General features: G+C 51.2%; 1 protein-coding gene across 7 annotated transcripts in view; it reads left to right on the top strand.

Moving 5' to 3' along the window:
- AAK1 (AP2 associated kinase 1) overlaps positions 1–18,078 on the top strand; it is a 90,830-nt gene that overhangs the window by 42,826 nt on the left and 29,926 nt on the right. For 6 of the 7 annotated variants that reach the window (XM_069877709.1, XM_069877715.1, XM_069877711.1 and 3 more), the window contains exons 7-16: positions 823–955; positions 2,650–2,753; positions 3,835–3,914; positions 5,969–6,123; positions 6,227–6,510; positions 8,328–8,549; positions 11,840–12,069; positions 12,671–12,828; positions 13,227–13,343; positions 15,031–15,126. In XM_069877709.1, the coding sequence (XP_069733810.1) occupies positions 823–955; positions 2,650–2,753; positions 3,835–3,914; positions 5,969–6,123; positions 6,227–6,510; positions 8,328–8,549; positions 11,840–12,069; positions 12,671–12,828; positions 13,227–13,343; positions 15,031–15,126 (1,579 nt within the window). The remainder of the gene's footprint in view (positions 1–822; positions 956–2,649; positions 2,754–3,834; positions 3,915–5,968; positions 6,124–6,226; positions 6,511–8,327; positions 8,550–11,839; positions 12,070–12,670; positions 12,829–13,226; positions 13,344–15,030; positions 15,127–18,078) is intronic. The other variant, XM_069877710.1, reaches the window with a different exon arrangement.

Below are 18,078 nucleotides of genomic sequence, written 5' to 3'. Positions count from 1 at the left end.
CTGTTCTTCTGACCCATGGAGGTTTCCAGAGGAGTGTGTGGTGGAGTGCGCCGTGGGGCCTTGGTGTCGGGGCCTGTTGCAGCTCTCGTGCCGCTGTAACCTCCCTTTCCTCCCATCTCACCTGGGGCGTTTTAAACCAGAGTGCAGTTTAATCGAGAAATCCCGTGGCAGAAAACAGAAGCTGATGATGAGTAACTTAGGATTAGGCACCATTTCTCCCTCTCCCCTCTGAGGCAGTGGGAGTGTTTCATAATTAGCCCTTTGTGCAAGCCTTGTATTTTGTTTTGAAATACGTGGTGGTTCTGGCTGTCAAGAGCAGCACGGAAATAGATGGCAGGGTGATATAACCTAGCAGCCTGCAGACTAAGCTCTATCTCTCGCCCAGGTATGTATTTATAACAGTTGAAAAGTTGTTTAAACTGAAGACTAGGAGCCATTTGGATTTTTCTTTGTCTGAATAAATGTGTTAAAAACTTCTTTTTTGCTATTACTTGTCTTTTCCTCGCAGTACGTGGCAGGAACAGGCTTTGCCTGTTCAACGACGTGAAGGGTTACACGGCGTGGAGCTGTGGGGTCCGTGGTGGTGCTCACACGATCCCCACACTTCAGGATCTCAGCGTAGCAAGGGATTTATCTTCCCATACAGCTGTTCTTGTTTTCACATCATTCACAGGGATGTTGAACTCTGGGCCTGGCTGCATGCGGGACCCCTTGGCCAAACGAGGCAGAGCCCTTTCCCTGTTATCTGCAGCGGTGTTTGAACGGTACCGGTCCCTGCTTTGCTTTGCTTTGTTAAATCCTTTCTCTTTTCTTTCTCCTTAGGCCCTGGGCTGTTTGCTGTACAAGCTGTGTTACTTCACCTTGCCGTTTGGGGAGAGCCAGGTGGCGATCTGTGATGGCAACTTCACCATTCCAGACAATTCTCGGCACTCGCAAGACATGCACTGCCTCATCCGTGAGTGTCTCTCGCAGCAGCAGCAGCATCCTCTGCTTCCACAGAACTAAAATAACAGCAGAGGGGTTTTGTTCTGACGTTCCCTGCTCCTACACGAAAACTGTTGCTGTTTCTTCGCTTTGAAGAGACGTGCTTGCACGCAGCGTGGTTAAAATGATCTTTTAGTAGCTCAGGGGATCGCTTGTCGGCAGAGAGCGTTGGTGAAGGGGCTTCTGTTCGGCTGGGCTGTCATGAGCTCTGGAAAGGCGGGAGGGGGGGCGGCCACTGGGCTTGAGAGCCCTACAGAAACTTGCACAATAAGCCTCTTTATGCAGAAACGTATTTCTCTACTAATAAATCTATTTGGATAAGGAACTGAAAAGAACCACAGTGACTTAGACTAGCGATAAGAATTCATCTTCTGTGGATTGAGAAACAGAGCTGCAATGGTTTATAAATAACCCACTGACTGGAGTGAATGTGTCATTAAGGGTACAATGTGCTACTCTTGGCAAAGCTGGGGCGGCTCGCTTGTTTTCAGCACAGCATTTGATTTTCTTTTTCTTCTAGCCACAATCTTGGCTAACACAGAGCTAGATGTGTTTGCAGAGCCGCCTGGTATTTTCTTTGCTTATGCTAAGCGGTGGTGGATGTGGCTGGGCTGTCTTCATGCCCCACTGACCCACCGGAGGCTGGATCAGGCTCTCCTCCTGCAGGTCCACTTGGAAATGCCAAGTCCAACCTGATGCTGTTCCCTGACCAGGCAGGCTGCGTTTCCTTGCCCTGGAGCCTTCGATAGCAGCTACGAGTTGTTCGTACCTTGCACTCCATCCTGGCTGCTTGTCTTGCCCCTGTTTCTGACCCTGATCATAGAATCGTAGAATCACCAGGTTGGAAGAGACCCACTTGTCCTGTCCCCTGTCATTTGGGAGAAGAGCCCAGCTCCCTCCTCTCCACAAGCTCCTCTCAGGGAGTTGCAGAGAGCAATGAGGTCTCCCCTCAGCCTCCTCTTCTCCAGCCTAAACACCCCCAGCTCTCTCAGACGCTCCTCATAATCCTTGTTCTCCAGCCCCCTCCCCAGCTTCGTTGCTCTTCTCTGGACTCGCTCCAGAGCCTCAACATCCTTCTTGTGGTGAGGACCCAGAACTGACCCCAGGATTCGAGGAGCGGTCTCCCCAGGGCCGAGTCCAGAGGGAGAAGAACCTCCCTGGCCCTGCTGGCCACGCCGTGTCTGATCCAAGCCAAGATGCCCTTGGCCTTCTTGGCCCCCTGGGCCCCTGCTGGCTCCTGCTCAACCAACACCCCCAGGTCCTTCTCCTCCAGGCAGTTTTCTAGCCAGACTTCTCCTAGTCTGGAGCTGCTCAGGGTTGTTGTGCCCCAAGGGCAGGACCCGCCATTTGGCCTTGTTAAACCTCCTGCCGTTGGTCTCAGCCCATGGATCCAGCCTGTTCAGATCCCTTTGGAGCCTCCCTGCCTTCCAGCAGATCCACACTTGCACCCAGCTCAGTGTCATCCGCAAACTTGCTAAGGGTGCCCTCGATGCCTTCATCCAGGTCAGGATCTGCTGATGATCCGCTCAGTCCCACTAAGCACCACCTGATGCTTTGCAAGAGGCCACTCAGCGTTTCATTATAGCAACCATAGCTCTGCCCCCTACAGCTCGTGTGAATCTGTCTGTTCTGTTGCTCTGATATGAGTGTCTCTGTCTTTTCAAGGTTATATGCTTGAGCCAGACCCTGATAAGAGACCTGATATTTATCAAGTCTCCTACTTTGCATTCAAACTGGCCAAGAAGGAATGTCCCATCCAGAACGTCCAGGTGAGGAGCCGCAGGGTGGGTGATGGAGGGCAGGCTGGGGCAGCAATTGCTGAATATTCATTATCCCGTTGTATCCCGTCCTCTGTTCCTCAGTGCTGTCATTAGGGGGTTCCTTTCTGCATAATTAGCGGTGCTGTTTGGGGGTGGCTTTTTTGAGGCTTGCGTCAGGAGTCAGAGTTTTGATTCATACGTTGTTTATTTCTGTCCCTGATTTACCTCCTCACCCAGTTACCAGTGTGAGGCCAACCAAGAGATCTTGTACGTGTGAACGTGGAAAATTAGGCCATGCTTGTGAAACTGATTTGATTTCCAGGCACGTTCATCCTAGCGTGTGTAATTTGGGCTGCTGGTGGGTTTGAACGTAGCAGTTTTTTGTCTGCTGCCTGTCTGGGACCAGCCAGTTTGCATCTGAGCTGCATCAGCCCTTCCACAGCCCCTGCTTCAACTGAAAAATAGAGTTGACTGGTGTTTTCTTACGATGTCATGGACATCTGTCACGTGACATTTTATTTTGTTGTTTCCAGCTAAGCAGAAACCTATTTCCCCCCCTCATTTTTTCCCCTTTAGGGACCCCCAAGACCCCTCTAGGACCCCCAGGACCTGTCTAAGACCCCTCAGGACCCCTTTAGGGACCCCCAGGACCCATCTAAGGCCCCGCAGGACCCATTTAGGGACCCCCAGGACCTGTTTAAGATCCCCGTACCCCGCCCTGTGCTCAGGTGGTTATTTCTGGTCTTTGAGTAAGACATAGTTTTGGTACTTGTGTACCTGTATTTTTTTATAGCAGTATTAATAAGATTCTCTTTCATACAACGACCTGGGTACTTTGGAAGCTCTGTGTTCAGATTTCACGCATAGTAAATGGTCAAAAAGATGATCCCTATTTTTCCCTTGTAACGACTCTCCCAAACTGGGCTCCTCCTGACATGGACATTGAGGGGTTTGTGCCGTGTCCAGCATGAGGAATAATTGCTTTGGGGATCCCCCAGTCTCCTTGTTTTGTTGGGATGCTTTTGCAAATTATTGCTGACTCTGTTTTCTATCCTCCAAATACAACATCTGGTGTTTGTGGGATCTGCAGAACTCTCCGATCCCCGCTAAACTCCCAGACCCGGTTAAAGCAAGTGAAGCTGCTGCAAAGAAGAGTCAACCAAAGGCCAGGTAACCACGTCTGCATTATGCTCAGCCCTCTCTCTCTTTATTGTCTGTTCTCTTTCTTCTGTTTGTTTGGAAGGATGTTTGGTATATTTAGCTGCTTCCTTGTGGACTTAAATTTACACGTGGAGACAAACACTGCAGTCCTGAGGCTTCTGCTTCAACGACATAAATAACCATTGATCGGAAAGGCAGAAAATGCAGCTATTAGGGGAAATTTTAGTGCGTGGGGGTGGAGCTGGGGACTTGGGCAATACTCAACATGACTCAACAGCAGGCGTTTGCTTCTGAAGACGTTGCTTGACAGCAGCGCTCAAAGTTCATGCTCTTGGATGAATCTCCTGTGTCATCCTTCCCAAGTACCCAGAGTACCTGAGAGCAAAGTCAAGAGAGTGACTGCAGTGAGCCTGGAACTGGCCCAAAGAGCATGAGTCTGCTGAGAAAATGCATCGACGACTCTTGCTGTTGGAGTGTGACCCTCGGCCCAGTCATTTCTGTATGAAATTGCTCTGATTTCTGCAGTCCGGTTAGTGAGGAAACCACTGTACTGCTTGGGCATCTTCCCTCTTGTACTCTGCCTTCTCTGTTGCTGCTGCTGCAGTGGAACCTCGTACTTGTGCCTTGTACTGCACAGTGAGCACTGCGGCAGCGGCACTCCAAACCCAGCAGTTTTCATAGAATCATAGAATCACTAGGTTGGAAAGGACCCACTGGATCATTGAGTCCAACCATTCCCATCAATCACTAACTCATGTCCCTCAGCACCTCGTCCACCCGTCCTTTAAACCCGTTCAAGGAAGGTTTCTCAACCCCCTCCCTGGGCAGCCTCTGACAGTGCCCAATGACCCTTTCCGTGAAATATTTTTTCCTAATGTCCAGCCTGAACCTCCCTTGGTGGAGCTTGAGGCCATTCCCTCTCGTCCTGTCCCCTGTCCCTTGGGAGAAGAGCCCAGCTCCCTCCTCTCCACAACCTCCTCTCAGGGAGTTGCAGAGAGCAATGAGATCTCCCCTCAGCCTCCTCTTCTCCAGGCTAAACACCCCCAGCTCTCTCAGACGCTCCTCGTAATCCTGTTACTCCAGCCTCTTCCCCAGCTTCGTTGCTCTTCTCTGGACTCGCTCCAGAGCCTCAACATCCTTCTTGTGGGGAGGGGCCAGAACTGACCCCAGGATTCGAGGAGCGGTCTCCCCAGGGCCGAGTCCAGAGGGAGAAGAACCTCCCTGGCCCTGCTGGCCACGCCGTGTCTGATCCAAGCCAAGATGCCCTTGGCCTTCTTGGCCCCCTGGGCCCCTGCTGGCTCGTGTTCAACCAACACCCCCAGGTCCTTCTCCTCCAAGCAGTTTTCCAGCCAGACTTCTCCTAGTCTGTAACTTTCCTCAAACTTGGAAAGAGGGCATCCTTCTTCCTGTCTACCAGTCCCCAGAGTCTGCTTCGTTTGGTTTTGCAATTGAGTGGGTTACTCTCACGTTGGTAGAACTTGGTATCTAACAAGCAAGTGTATCCAGGGCAGGGTGGTGGTGTCTGGCTTCTTGGCTCTGTTGCTGTGCGGTGTTGGAGCTCAGTAAATATTAACTGGGGTCAGAAGAGGTCGCGTGCCCTGATTCTGGGGTAGATGTACTTGAAGTTAACGTAATTCAGAAGATGGCAATTTAGGCAACTCTGCCCAAAGGTACCAGCTGCTCTTAAGCTAATTTCTGTCTTTTATCTGCTCATCCAGAGCTCTAAGTAGATTTTAACAATATGTTGTAGCAAATATTTGACCGAGTTAAATGATTTTGACAAGTTCCAGCTGCCCAGTGGCGGATGATGCCACGATTGGCAAAGAAATCAAAGTGCTAGTGTTGGATTAATCGTTGTGAATGCATCTGTTATGTTTTACTGTGCTTGCAGTTTTGTGGAAGGAGTTGTCGTGCGTGTCTGGGTGCCCACGAGAGTTTCACCTTTCTCAGTTGAAGTGTGGATGAGTTTTAAACCTATGCCGTGTGTCGAATGCACCAGCTGTCAGGCTAAGAGAGACTCTGCTCTCACCGCGCTTCCTTTTATTCTTCCCCTTACTTTGCAGGCTGACAGATCCCATCCCTACGACAGAAACTTCCATAGCGCCCCGCCAGAGACCTAAAGCAGGACAGACACAACCCAACCCTGGAATTCTACCCATTCAGCCAGCCCTGACGCCTAGGAAGAGGCCCACAGCTCAGGCAGCCGTTCAGCCACAAGGTGAGCCGGTTGTCTGTGTGTGGAGCCCCGCTGCCGGGCCCTGTGTCCCTCAGGGCCGTGGTGCACGTTGTTTTAATGGATTGATGTGGGTTTTTTTTCCCAGTTGCAGGCCCTGCTGCCCTGGGCAGCGCTCAGCCTTTGCTCCCTGCAGGCATTCCCCAGCAAAAAGCAGCATCTCAGCAGGCTCCGGCACAACCCCAAGCCAAGCAGGCACCGGCTCCGCAGCCGGCATCGCCTGCGCAGCCCCAGGTCCCCTCCACTCAGCCACAAGCCACACCTCAGCATCAACAGCAGCTTTTCTTGAAGCAGCAGCTTCTGCAGCAGCAGCAGCAGCAGCAGCAACAGGCAGCGTATTACCAGCAGCAGCAGATGATGCAAGCTCAGCAGGTAGGTGTGCGCGGCCGTGCTTGTGTGCTTCTGGACCTGCAAGGCCGTATCTTTGCATTCACAGCAAGTTGCTGGTTTGGGGGGATATAAGTGCAGTTCTTAGGCACTTCCCTATTCTCTAGCAAGAGATTTTTACTACACAAGGCTGGGGTTTTTAACTGCCGATGTGAAAGGCCTTGAGATAGTTTTGTCACATACAAACAGAAACGCTTCTCTGGAGTGTGTCCAGAGAAGAGCAACGAAGCTGGGGAAGGGGCTGGGGAACAGGCCTTATGAGGAGCGGCTGGGAGAGCTGGGGGTGTTTAGCCTGGAGAAGAGGAGGCTGAGGGGAGACCTCATTGCTCTCCAACTACCTGAAAGGAGGTTGTGGAGAGGAGGGAGCTGGGCTCTTCTCCCAAGGGACAGGGGACAGGACAAGAGGGAATGGCCTCAAGCTCCACCAGGGGAGGTTCAGGCTGGACATCAGGAAAGAATATTTCAGGGAAGGGGTGATTGGGCCCTGTCAGAGGCTGCCCAGGGAGGGGGTTGAGTCACCTTCCCTGGAAGGGTTTGAGGGACATGTGGACAAGGTGCTGAGGGACATGGGTTAGTGATTGATGGGAATGGTTGGACTTGATAATCCAGTGGATCTCTTCCAACCTGCTGATTTTATGTTCTATGATTCTATGATAAGCTGGTTGAGGTTTTACAGCTCCAAATGTTTTAGGGTCTTGAGGTCAATGCTTTGAGGGGCAGGGGAGAACGATTTCTCTTCTGCCCCCTCTGTGGTACGAGAAGCCTGGTGTGTCTTTTCAGCGGTAAGATCCAGGTCTGGTTTTGTGGTAGACTGCAGTGACAGAGAGGCCTGTGAACACACTAGGTGTTAGACTGGATGTGTCTGGATGAGACTCGCCTGCTTAACTGAGTTGTTTATAGCAGCACCGATCTGTGCTAAAGCATGTCTGAAATGTGTCAGAAATGGCGTGACCAGCAGATCCAGGGAGGTTCTTCTTCCTCTGGCCTCGGCCCTGGGGAGACCGCTCCTCAAATCCTGGGGTCAGTTCTGGCCCCTCACCACAAGAAGGATGTTGAGGCTCTGGAGCGAGTCCAGAGAAGAGCAACGAAGCTGGGGAAGGGGCTGGAGAACAAGGATTGCGAGGAGTGTCTGAGAGAGCTGGGGGTGTTTAGCTTGGAGAAGAGGAGGCTGAGGGGAGACCTCATTGCTCTCTGCAACTCCCTGAGAGGAGGTTGTGGAGAGGAGGGAGCTGGGCTCTTCTCCCAAGGGACAGGGGACAGGATGAGAGGGAATGGCCTCAAGCTCCACCAGGGGAGGGTCAGGCTGGACATTAGGAAAAAATTCTTCACAGAAAGGGTCATTGGGCACTGTCAGGCTGCCCAGGGAGGGGGTTGAGTCCCCTTCCCTGGAGGGGTTTAAGGGCCGGGTGGACGAGGTGCTGAGGGACATGGGTTAGTGATTGATGGGAATGGTTGGACTCGATGATCCAGTGGGTCTTTTCCAACCTAGTGATTCTATGGTTCTGTGATATTTAACAGTGGGAAAGCAGGGGCAGAAGATCTTGGAGAAATGAGAAAGAAGTTTGGGAGCACAGGGCAGTGTGCGGTGGGAGTTCCATATGGGCAGGTGCAGTGTGGAAAGGATCTGACGTTAGGCCAGAGGCCCTTCTCTACTGCTCCTTTGCAGGTGGTGTCCAATTCATCGCAGCTTCTTGCTGCTTTGCCACTTGCCGTGGCCGTAACGGTCCCTGTGACTACCCCAGAGTTCTGGTGGTGATACCCCAGCCCCACTAGAAGTGCCTCAACAAATGGTTGTTTCCCAGTTCCCAGTGATGCAGCAAGGAGCGCCGGCACAGCAGCAGCAGCTGATGCAGAACTATTACCAGCAGCAGCAGCAGCAACAGCAGCAGCAGATGATGGCCCAGCAGGCAGCGATGCAGCAGAAGACAGCAGCAGCGGTTCAGCAAAAGCAACAAACCCCAGCGCCACAGCAGCCCCAGGCCCAGCAAAACGTGGCTCAGCCGGTGCAGCCGCAGGAACCAGGGGTGAGAGTCGTGCGGAAGGTGTGGGGCAGCGGGATTTGCAGCACTGCGAGTGCTCTCCTGCCAGGTCCTTTACGCCAGGAACGCCCCAGCAGGGCAGCTGGCTTTTCAGACACACAGAGATCATACAACAGGTGCTGTAGTGCCTGCTGGCCCCTAGTGTGTTGTTACAGAGTCGTAGATGTTGGCACTAACCTTGTTGCCTCAGAGATATGTGCGGTTGTTTGCTCTTTCCAACGGGATGCTGGACTCTGGAGTTAGGCTCTGGGTCCTCAGAAAGCAGATAGGAAGGTTAAAATACCATCTTAGTGCAGCCTCTCTCTATCCCTCCTCTGTCATGTTGCCTTAGAAGACGCGTGATGAGGTCTTCTAAAAATTATTTGTACTTAACGCATGAGGATGGGCACCAGGCGACGGGACTGCTCGATGCTGATGGGGAGAGACTTTTTACAAAGGCTTGTAGTGCTAGGACTAGGGGGAATGGCTTTAAATTGGAGAGGGGCAGATTCAGGCTGGACATAAGGAGGAAATTCTTAATAAAGAGGCCCTGGCCCAGGTTGCCCAGAGCCGTGGTGGCTGCCCTGGCCCTGGAGGTGTTCAAGGCCAAGTTGGATGGGGCTTGGAGCAACCTGAGTGGAAGGTGTCCTTGCTTATGGCAGGAGGTGGAACTGGATGGGCTTTGAGGTCCCTTCAAACCCAAACCGTTCGTGATTCTATGTTGCTGCTTGTTTGGGAAGCTCGGACCTTGTGTTCTGGGCTCTGATGCAGAGGAAGGTGCAAGCAGCTTTCCTTGTCATTTCTAGCGTTGGCCTTTTTTCTTTAATGAATGCTGTGGAAAGGAGACTTTTCAAAGCACTGTACCTAAAAATAAAGAAATCGATCACCCGCTTTATAGATGATCTGAACGTGCATCCAAAATAAATGCTTTTTACTTAATGGAAGATCCGGCTGTCTGCAGCGGGGACACAGCCAGCTCGCCGCAGCGTTAGAGGCAGGGGAGCTGTGCCAGAGGGCAGGATCCCCGTTGCCAAAGTGTCTCTGCAGTCCACGTGGGAGGAGGCTGTGCCTTTTGCTTTCATTCCTGCGCAATCCCATCCGCTCGTGCTTAGTTTGGGGAGCACAGAGGGATGTTCTGAACTTGAGCTGCTTGCGCAGGCTCCGAGTAAGAGACCAGTGCAGAGGGAACAGTATCTGCTAACAGGCCCCTTCAGGTACACGATATTTGAGTCCAAACTAAGGGTCAATTTATGCTTGTTAATAAGTTGCCAGTCATTCAGGACCTAATTCCTCTCTTCAGCAAGCTTTCTTTGGAGTGACATTGGGAATTAATTTGACTAATAAACTCCATACGCCAGTGACCTGAGCAGCGCTGGGGAAGCAGCATTCGCTTTACTTTGTGTGTCTGAAGGCTTCGTTATTTCACCCCCTTTGCTTTTATATTAATTTTCAGCACTAAGCTGGTTGGTTGGGTGGGTGGCGCACCTGGAGCTGTTGTGTTCCTGGCTTGTTACTCATTTGCTGAATGACCTGGGGCAAGTCAGGTTGTTGAAATTGGTGGGAGATTTTCAGTATGTGCAGGTCTTGCATGATGCCCGTTATTACCCTATTCCTTTTAGAGGAGAAATGCCTGAACCATAGCATTGAAGCGCAACTCTGAAGAGCTTTGCTCTGATTCGCTAGCACAAAGACAGTCTTAATTTTATTAAATCAGCTGGATTGAAAATTAACCTTATTCCCCAGAAGGCTGATCAGAATGGACGTGTCTGGACACTTTTCCACTCCTGGAGCAGTCAGGAGGGGAAAAGCAGTGGTTGACTCACTTAAAAAATGATAGGGAGGCACAGTCTGTGCAGAGCAGAGTCTGTGAGCAGGGGATACCAAGCCAGGACCCGTCAAAACCTTTTCACATTGCAAGATTTCAGCTTAATAAGCTCTGCATTCATTTCTTTGGAGATTTTGGCACTGCCCTTTTATTTCTCAGCCCCAAATGTGCCGTTCTGCAGTGACCTATATAACGAGATGTAAGGTGGGTGCATTGGAGGCAGTCAGGTCATCTTGCTTCTCAGCCATGTTGAATTAGTCTGCTTGAAGATTCCAGATGAAAAATAAGACGATGAACCGCTTGTTCTCATTGCCCTGATGGAGTTAAGCACCACACTGGGGATGTAACTCTTCTTATTGCCCTTCTAGGTCTTCCCAATTCTTTCACCTGTCTTCCTTGGTTGCAAATGGCCTGGGATGATACAAAGTGGGAAACAAGGAGCTAGTGTCCAGGCAGTGGAGGTGACATGCACAGTCTTCTGCTCTTTGCATCCTGGTTTTCCTGCTTTAAATCCAACATTGAGACAGGTTTTGAAAAAAAAATCACCTAGTGGGAAGTGATGCTGTTGTTCATCACTACAAAACAGAGTTTCAAATGTTTGTGGGCTCGTGAGTGTTAACACAACACTGAAGTAATGGAAAAACAAGTTTGAGGAAACCCCTTGAAGTTTCCAAAGGGTTTGGACTGTCTTGGCTTACATCTAAACCAAATGTGCCTTATTTCCTCCTCCAGATTTTAATGGCCAATGCTATTCCTCTGGTCACTGGGGTGTTCTTTTGCCGAAGAGAAAGTTAAGAAACCTTTTTGGACAAGATTTCTGCAGAAGACCTGGACTCCTTTAGGGATTTGACCCCAATCACACATTGTCTGCTGAAAGAAGCGCTGCTCTTCGCCTTAGCCCCACTCTCTGTGTCCATATGACAAGATTCCTGCCTGCTGTGATCCAATTGCTCTCTTTACTTCTGCCCTGGATCTCAGCCTCTCTATCCATAAGCAAGTTTTGGAGACCAGCTAGCTTTTAATAATAAGTGCTAAGAGAGGCTTTGGCTCCAGAGCTGCACCACAGGGTGGGGAGAAAGTCTCTGCTTGTGTGTTTGTACTAATCCTGAAACATTATCGAATCATAGAATAGAGTGGGAAGGGACTTTAAAGATTGTCTAATCCCACCCCTCTGCCATGGGCAGGGACATCTCCCACTGGACCAGGCTGCTCAAGGCTCCACCCAACCTGGCCTTGGACACCTCCAGGGATGGGGCAGCCACCACTTCCCTCAGCAACCTATTCCAGTGCCTCACTGCCCTCATTGTGAAGAATTTCCTGTTCCTTTAGATCAGCGGATTTCCCCATTAGTTTGTATTTTCCCCTCCAGACTGTCCCTGATCCATGACTCCGAGGTCAGATCCTCCAGCCTATACCTGTTATTCCATCATGGCTGTTGTTCACAGACAAGGACATCCCATTTCTCTCGTAGATGCAGGCACAGATGAGGCAACAGCAAAAACCTCAGACCACACCCCCCACAGCAGTGCAAGGGCAGAAGCTGGGCTCTCTTACCCCTCCGTCCTCCCCCAAGACGCAGCGTGCAGGACACAGGAGGATTCTGAGCGACGTGACCCACAGTGCAGTTTTTGGGGTTCCAGCCAGCAAGTCCACTCAGCTCCTGCAGGCGGCTGCCGCCGAAGCCAGTCTCAACAAATCCAAGTAGGTGGCTGCTCGCCTTGGTGTCAGAGGGCGTGGAGGGAGGGGGTGGATGAGGCTCTTCAGAGATTTACTAGGTGAAGTTCTGAGACAAAGGTAGGCAGCAAACTCTGGGCTCTAAGGGCTTGGCAGAAAGTTGCTGAAAAACTTCCCCAAGAGGGACAGGTCCTGAGTGTGTCTGTGCTCCCCACAAGCTGTGCAAACAGAGCCTTCCTCGGGGTTACAAAAGGTGGTGGTGTTCCAGCTGTTCCACCAGGAATCCTGGTGCGCGCTTCAAACTTGCTGCTTAGCATCAGCACTTGGCGTTTAGCTCCCTTCTCATAGTGTCTGCAGGCAGACTCCCTCCACGTGGGCATCGCAGAAAATGGGTTCAAAGTGGGATGCTTGTGATGCTTTTTTTTAATCCCTGACATCAAGATGTTGAACCAGGTCATGAGTGGAGGAGGCTAACTCATCCCAGCCTCTGGGCATGCAACTACGATAACTTGTGCTGCATGTTTTAAGTAGGAAGTCATTATAATGCTTGGACCAGCTCATCGCGCTGGCTGGAGGATTCCAGATGGGTTATTAATGACTGTTGTTTGGTTGGGATGATCGCATCCAGATCTGCTTCCACCACGCCCTCGGGTTCCCCAAGGACCTCCCAGCAGAATGTCTATAACCCGCCCGATGTCTCCACGTGGAATCCGTTTGATGACGATAACTTCTCCAAACTCACCGCTGAGGAGCTGCTGAACAAGGACTTTGCGAAGCTCGGTGATGGTAAGGTTCATGGCGATGGCTTGGGAGCAGCCTGCTCTCAAAACGGAAGATGTCATGGAATGATGATGCTTTTGATCGGATGCTGCTGGGGTGCTCCCATATTATCACGGTCCTTGGTGCCTGCAAAAGCTAAATTCTTCCAATTTCTCTTCTTGTTCCCCATCCCGTTTCCTGAGTGATTGCAATTAAATAAGCTTGATCCTTGGAGATACTGACTGCTTTTAGAGTGGTCTTCATCGGTTGGTTGTAGAAGCTACAGTTTAAACTCTGTTTCATCTGCAAGTTATGATTTGCAGCAAGGAACTTGTCACATACTGAAATACTGTCCTAAAAATCAAGGGAATTAAACAGCCTTCATAATGGGAGTTTTTCTCCTAAATCTGTGTCTGGCATTTCAGGGAAAGCTCCGGAAAAGATGGGCAGTTCCACGGAGAACTTGATTCCAGGTTTCCAGCCGGCTCCGTCTGCAACGCAGGCAGATGCATTTGGTGGCTCTTCCTTCCCTGCTGGATCAGGTGAGTTTGTGGATATGTCCCCTGGGGTGATGCCCCTGACAGCTCTGCAGAGACACGGCAGGTCTTTGTCAGCCTCTTCAAAAGGAAGATAAATCAGATAGAAATTGAGCTAGGCCTTGGCTCCGAGAACTGTAGGATAGGGCTGGCACTTCAGTAAAGAAAGGAAGGCAGGAATGGCTCATGGACTTGTCACGGTTGGGCTGTAGAGACAGGAGGCACCATCTGTAGGTAGAGGTGAGGCTTTTGGTGAGGGAAGAACCCTTTAATTTCACAAGAAAGCTTCTTAACTCACTGAAGGTCCCTGCAGCTCATCATTAGAAGTAAAATGCGTGGCGTGCAGTAAGGGGGTTGGATTTGGCAACACTGGTCAGACATGCTGGGGGATATTCCTTGCCTGAGGTCTTAAGGCTGAGTGAAGAGGGAGAGGAGCAGGGCTGATGCCTTGGCCGTGGAATGAGGAGAGTCAGGAATGAGCAGGGAGGCTCCTCCGAGGAGAGCACACTGAGTCTCGTCATCGACACATGAAAGCAAAACGTTTCCCACTGGCTGTGCTGTTTGTGGCCAGAGTCCAGGAGTCATTGGGTGATGTAAGGAGCGTTTTTGCAGAGTGTGACCCTGTCTGGTGTCTCCGTTGGTACTTGGGTACCAAGGTTTGGCCATGAGCAGCTCCTTCCATGCTGACAAAACTCAGTGAGTGCTGCTGCTTGTTCCTAGCTCTTCAGCATCCGTTCTCACTCAACACAGCGAGAGGTGCCAGGCTTAGTATTGGAAAACTGCGTCCAGGAGCTCTAACTGCAAGCAGTCCTCTCCTGGGTCTTACACAACTGTTGTTACTGGTGACAAATGCTTCCTCGTGGGAGCACACCAGCCTCTGGGAGAGGAGTCCTGGGAGGAGATAGAAGAATCCTTTGCAGGGCAAGAAGTGACAAACCCATTTATGCTTATTTCTATTTATAAGAAGACACTTAGAGGAGCTTAGAACTGAGCTCAGTATTGTTGGCGTGTACTCGAGGACTAAGGAGTTGAGGTGCTCTGAGGGATTGCTTCTGAGTTTGTCCAGCTCTGCAGTGCCCTGCGAGCAGGTTATGATGTTCCATCAGCCTTCGGGGAGATGCTGAGTAGCAGTAGCTCCAGGTTCAGCTGCACTGTGCCTCCCCCAAAGCCTGCGAAGCGTCTGCGTATTGTGGCCTTCTCAGCCCTGGAGCATGTTCAGCTCTTTTAGGGGTTTGGTGTAGGAAGGTGGATTGGAAAGTCTCTTGGTGCTGACACTGGGCTGGGCATTTCTACCCTTTTTATTTTTCTTTCTGTATGGGTTTGAGCCTCTCAAAGCCTGTTTGATGCAAGATGCAGGATGGGGCTGGCCTGTTGCATAGCCTTGTTGGGGCATTTCACCTTCTGGGCCGCTGTAGAGCAAGAGGATAGTGCTTCCCTTTCAAGGAATGTTTTGAGATTTAATATGGGTTAAAATTATGTTGGAGAGTGGCCTAACAATACTTGTTTGGGGTTTATTCCTTTTCACTAGCAATGTAAACCTGCTCTGAGTCTAAGTGCGTTATTCCTGTCAGGCCTTAGCTTGGATTTGCTTGGACTCTATAGTTTTGAGCTGTGTCTGTGCTGGCATTTTGCTTGAAGCTTTCTGCTTTCCTCTTCCCTGTTTCACTCTGCCTTTTCTCTTCTTGATTACCAGCTGAAAAAACGAAAGACATTTTGAGTTTGGACACTAGCCCTCCTCTTCTGACTGTGCCTGATCCTTTCATTCCTCTCCCATTATCCGACACACCAGGTAACGGGAACTGAATTTACAGCAGGGGGGAGGAGGTGTTTGTCATTTGTTTTGTGCTCATAACCTTCCAGTTCCTTCTCTAGGCACGCCTGGTGCCCTGGGCCTCAGTCAGAGGTGCTGGGGGCTGAGCGCAGGGGCCCTTGGTTTTCGTGGCAGACTCTAAGATCATCGGATTGCTTCTGATGCCAACAACATTGGTGTCTTTAAAGGTTCAGCATCCAAAACCAAAAATAATCACAGGTGATCACCAGTTCTGGTCTAAACCAAATTGCTTTCCTACTGGGACATCGTTAATCTGTCTTTCCTCTAAGAGTCAGTGTTTTTTTGGCTTCTGAGGTCTGTCACAAACGCTGCTTCATGTCTTCGCCAGTTAACATGTAACCTTTTCTGATTTGGCAGAATTTTCTGGTGCAGTTGGTAGCTATTTCCACAGTGCTGCTTAAAAGTCTTCCCTGCGTGCACATTTCTTACTGCAGCAGCCAACACTTTTTAGCACAAGATTATGTAAGTGCTTTGGAGCTTATTTGCAAACCAGTGGGATTTGGAACATGGGGATGTTTTGATCTTGGGGTTTCTCTGAGCCCTCTGGTGAATGTGTCTGCCAGGTCCCGTCTTGTCAGCTGGCCCCAGAGAACAAGCACTGGTCACAGCTCTCAGCCTGTCCTCTGCTCAGGCCAAGGGTCATTGGTTTGACAGCAGAGAACTCACTCTTTGAAATACTGTGCTTGTAGAGGCCGCATCTCTCCATGGAGAGAAAAAAACCCTATTTCTTTCCATAGCTGTTTGGACTTGCTTCCTTCTGGTTGATGGTCAAAGAGCACAAAAAATGTCAAAAGAATCACAGAATGTCCTGAATTGGAAGGATCCCACAAGGATCATGGAGTCCAACTCCTGTCCCTGCAAGGACAACCCCAACATTCACACCCTGGGGCTGAGAGCATTGGCCAAACGCTTCCGGAACATTGTCCAGCTCGGTGCCGTGACTGCTTCCCCAGGAGGGTTCCAGGTCTCCACCACCCTCTGGGGGGAGAACCTTTTCCTAATGTCCAGCCTAACCCTTCTGCCGGCCCAACTTCCTGCCGTTCCCTCGGGTCCTGTCATTAGTCACAAGAGAGAAGAGCTCAGTGCCTGCTCCTCCTCCTCCTCCCCTTGTGAGGAAGCACTGAACTGCTGTAAGGTCCCCCCTCAGTCTCCTCCAGGCTTAGCAGACTGAGTGACTTCAGCCGCCCATAGAATCACCAGGTTGGAAAAGACCCACTGGATCATCGAGTCCAACCATTCCCATCAATCACTAACCCATGTCCCTCAGCACCTCATCCACCAGTCCCTTGAACCCCTCCAGGGAAGGTGACTCAACCACCTCCCTGGGCAGCCTCTGCCAGGGACCAATGACCCTTTCCGTGAAATATTTTTTCCTGGTGTTCAGCCTGAACCTCTGCTGGTGGAGCTTGAGGCCATTCCCTCTCGTCCTGTCCCCTGTCCCTTGGGAGAAGAGCCCAGCTCCCTCCTCTCCACAACCTCCTCTCAGGGAGTTGCAGAGAGCAATGAGGTCTCCCCTCAGCCTCCTCTTCTCCAGGCTAAACACCCCCAGCTCTCTCAGACGCTCCTCGCAATCCTTGTTCTCCAGCCCCTTCCCCAGCTTCGTTGCTCTTCTCTGGACTCGCTCCAGAGCCTCAACATCCTTCTTGTGGGGAGGGGCCAGAACTGACCCCAGGATTTGAGGAGCGGTCTCCCCAGGGCCGAGGCCAGAGGAAGAAGAACCTCCCTGGATCTGCTGGTCACGCCATTTCTGATACATTTCAGACATGCTTTAGCACAGATCGGTGCTGCTATAAACAACTCAGTTAAGCAGGCGAGTCTCATCCAGACACATCCAGTCTAACACCTAGTGTGTTCACAGGCCTCCCTGTCACTGCAGTCTACCACAAAACCAGACCTGGATCTTACCGCTGAAAAGACACACCAGGCTTCTTGTACCACAGAGGGGGCAGAAGAGAAATCGTTCTCCCCTGCCCCTCAAAGCATTGACCTCAAGACCCTAAAACATTTGGAGCTGTAAAACCTCAACCAGCTTATCATAGAATCATAGAACATAAAATCAGCAGGTTGGAAGAGATCCACTGGATTATCAAGTCCAACCATTCCCATCAATCACTAACCCATGTCCCTCAGCACCTTGTCCACATGTCCCTCAAACCCTTCCAGGGAAGGTGACTCAACCCCCTCCCTGGGCAGCCTCTGCCAGGGCCCAATCACCCCTTCCCTGAAATATTCTTTCCTGATGTCCAGCCTGAACCTCCCCTGGTGGAGCTTGAGGCCATTCCCTCTTGTCCTGTCCCCTGTCCCTTGGGAGAAGAGCCCAGCTCCCTCCTCTCCACAACCTCCTTTCAGGGAGTTGCAGAGAGCAATGAGGTCTCTCCTCAGCCTCCTCTTCTCCAGGCTAAACACCCCCAGCTCTCTCAGACGCTCCTCATAATCCTTGTTCTCCAGCCCCCTCACCAGCTTCGTTGCTCTTCTCTGGACTCGCTCCAGAGCCTCAACATCCTTCTTGTGGTGAGGACCCAGAACTGACCCCAGGATTCGAGGAGCGGTCTCCCCAGGGCCGAGTCCAGAGGGAGAAGAACCTCCCTGGCCCTGCTGGCCACGCCGGGTCTGATCCAAGCCAAGATGCCCTTGGCCTTCTTGGCCCCCTGGGCCCCTGCTGGCTCCTGTTCAACCAACACCCCCAGGTCCTTCTCCTCCAGGCAGTTTCCAGCCAGACTTCTCCTAGTCTGGAGCTGCTCAGGGTTGTTGTGCCCCAAATGCAGGACCTGGTATTTGGCCTTGTTAAACCTCCTGCTGTAGGACTCAGCCCGACCCTCCAGCAGATCCACACTTCCACCCAGCTTATTTTCATCCGCAAACTTGCTAGTTTCCCTGACTTGAAGCCTCCCAGCCCAGGCCGCTGTCGCG

Source organism: Phaenicophaeus curvirostris, chromosome 27 (genome assembly GCF_032191515.1).
Source record: "Phaenicophaeus curvirostris isolate KB17595 chromosome 27, BPBGC_Pcur_1.0, whole genome shotgun sequence".
Lineage (NCBI taxonomy): Eukaryota > Metazoa > Chordata > Aves > Cuculiformes > Cuculidae > Phaenicophaeus > Phaenicophaeus curvirostris.
Note: the sequence above shows the minus strand (reverse complement) of the source record. Positions and strands in the feature narration are given on the sequence as shown.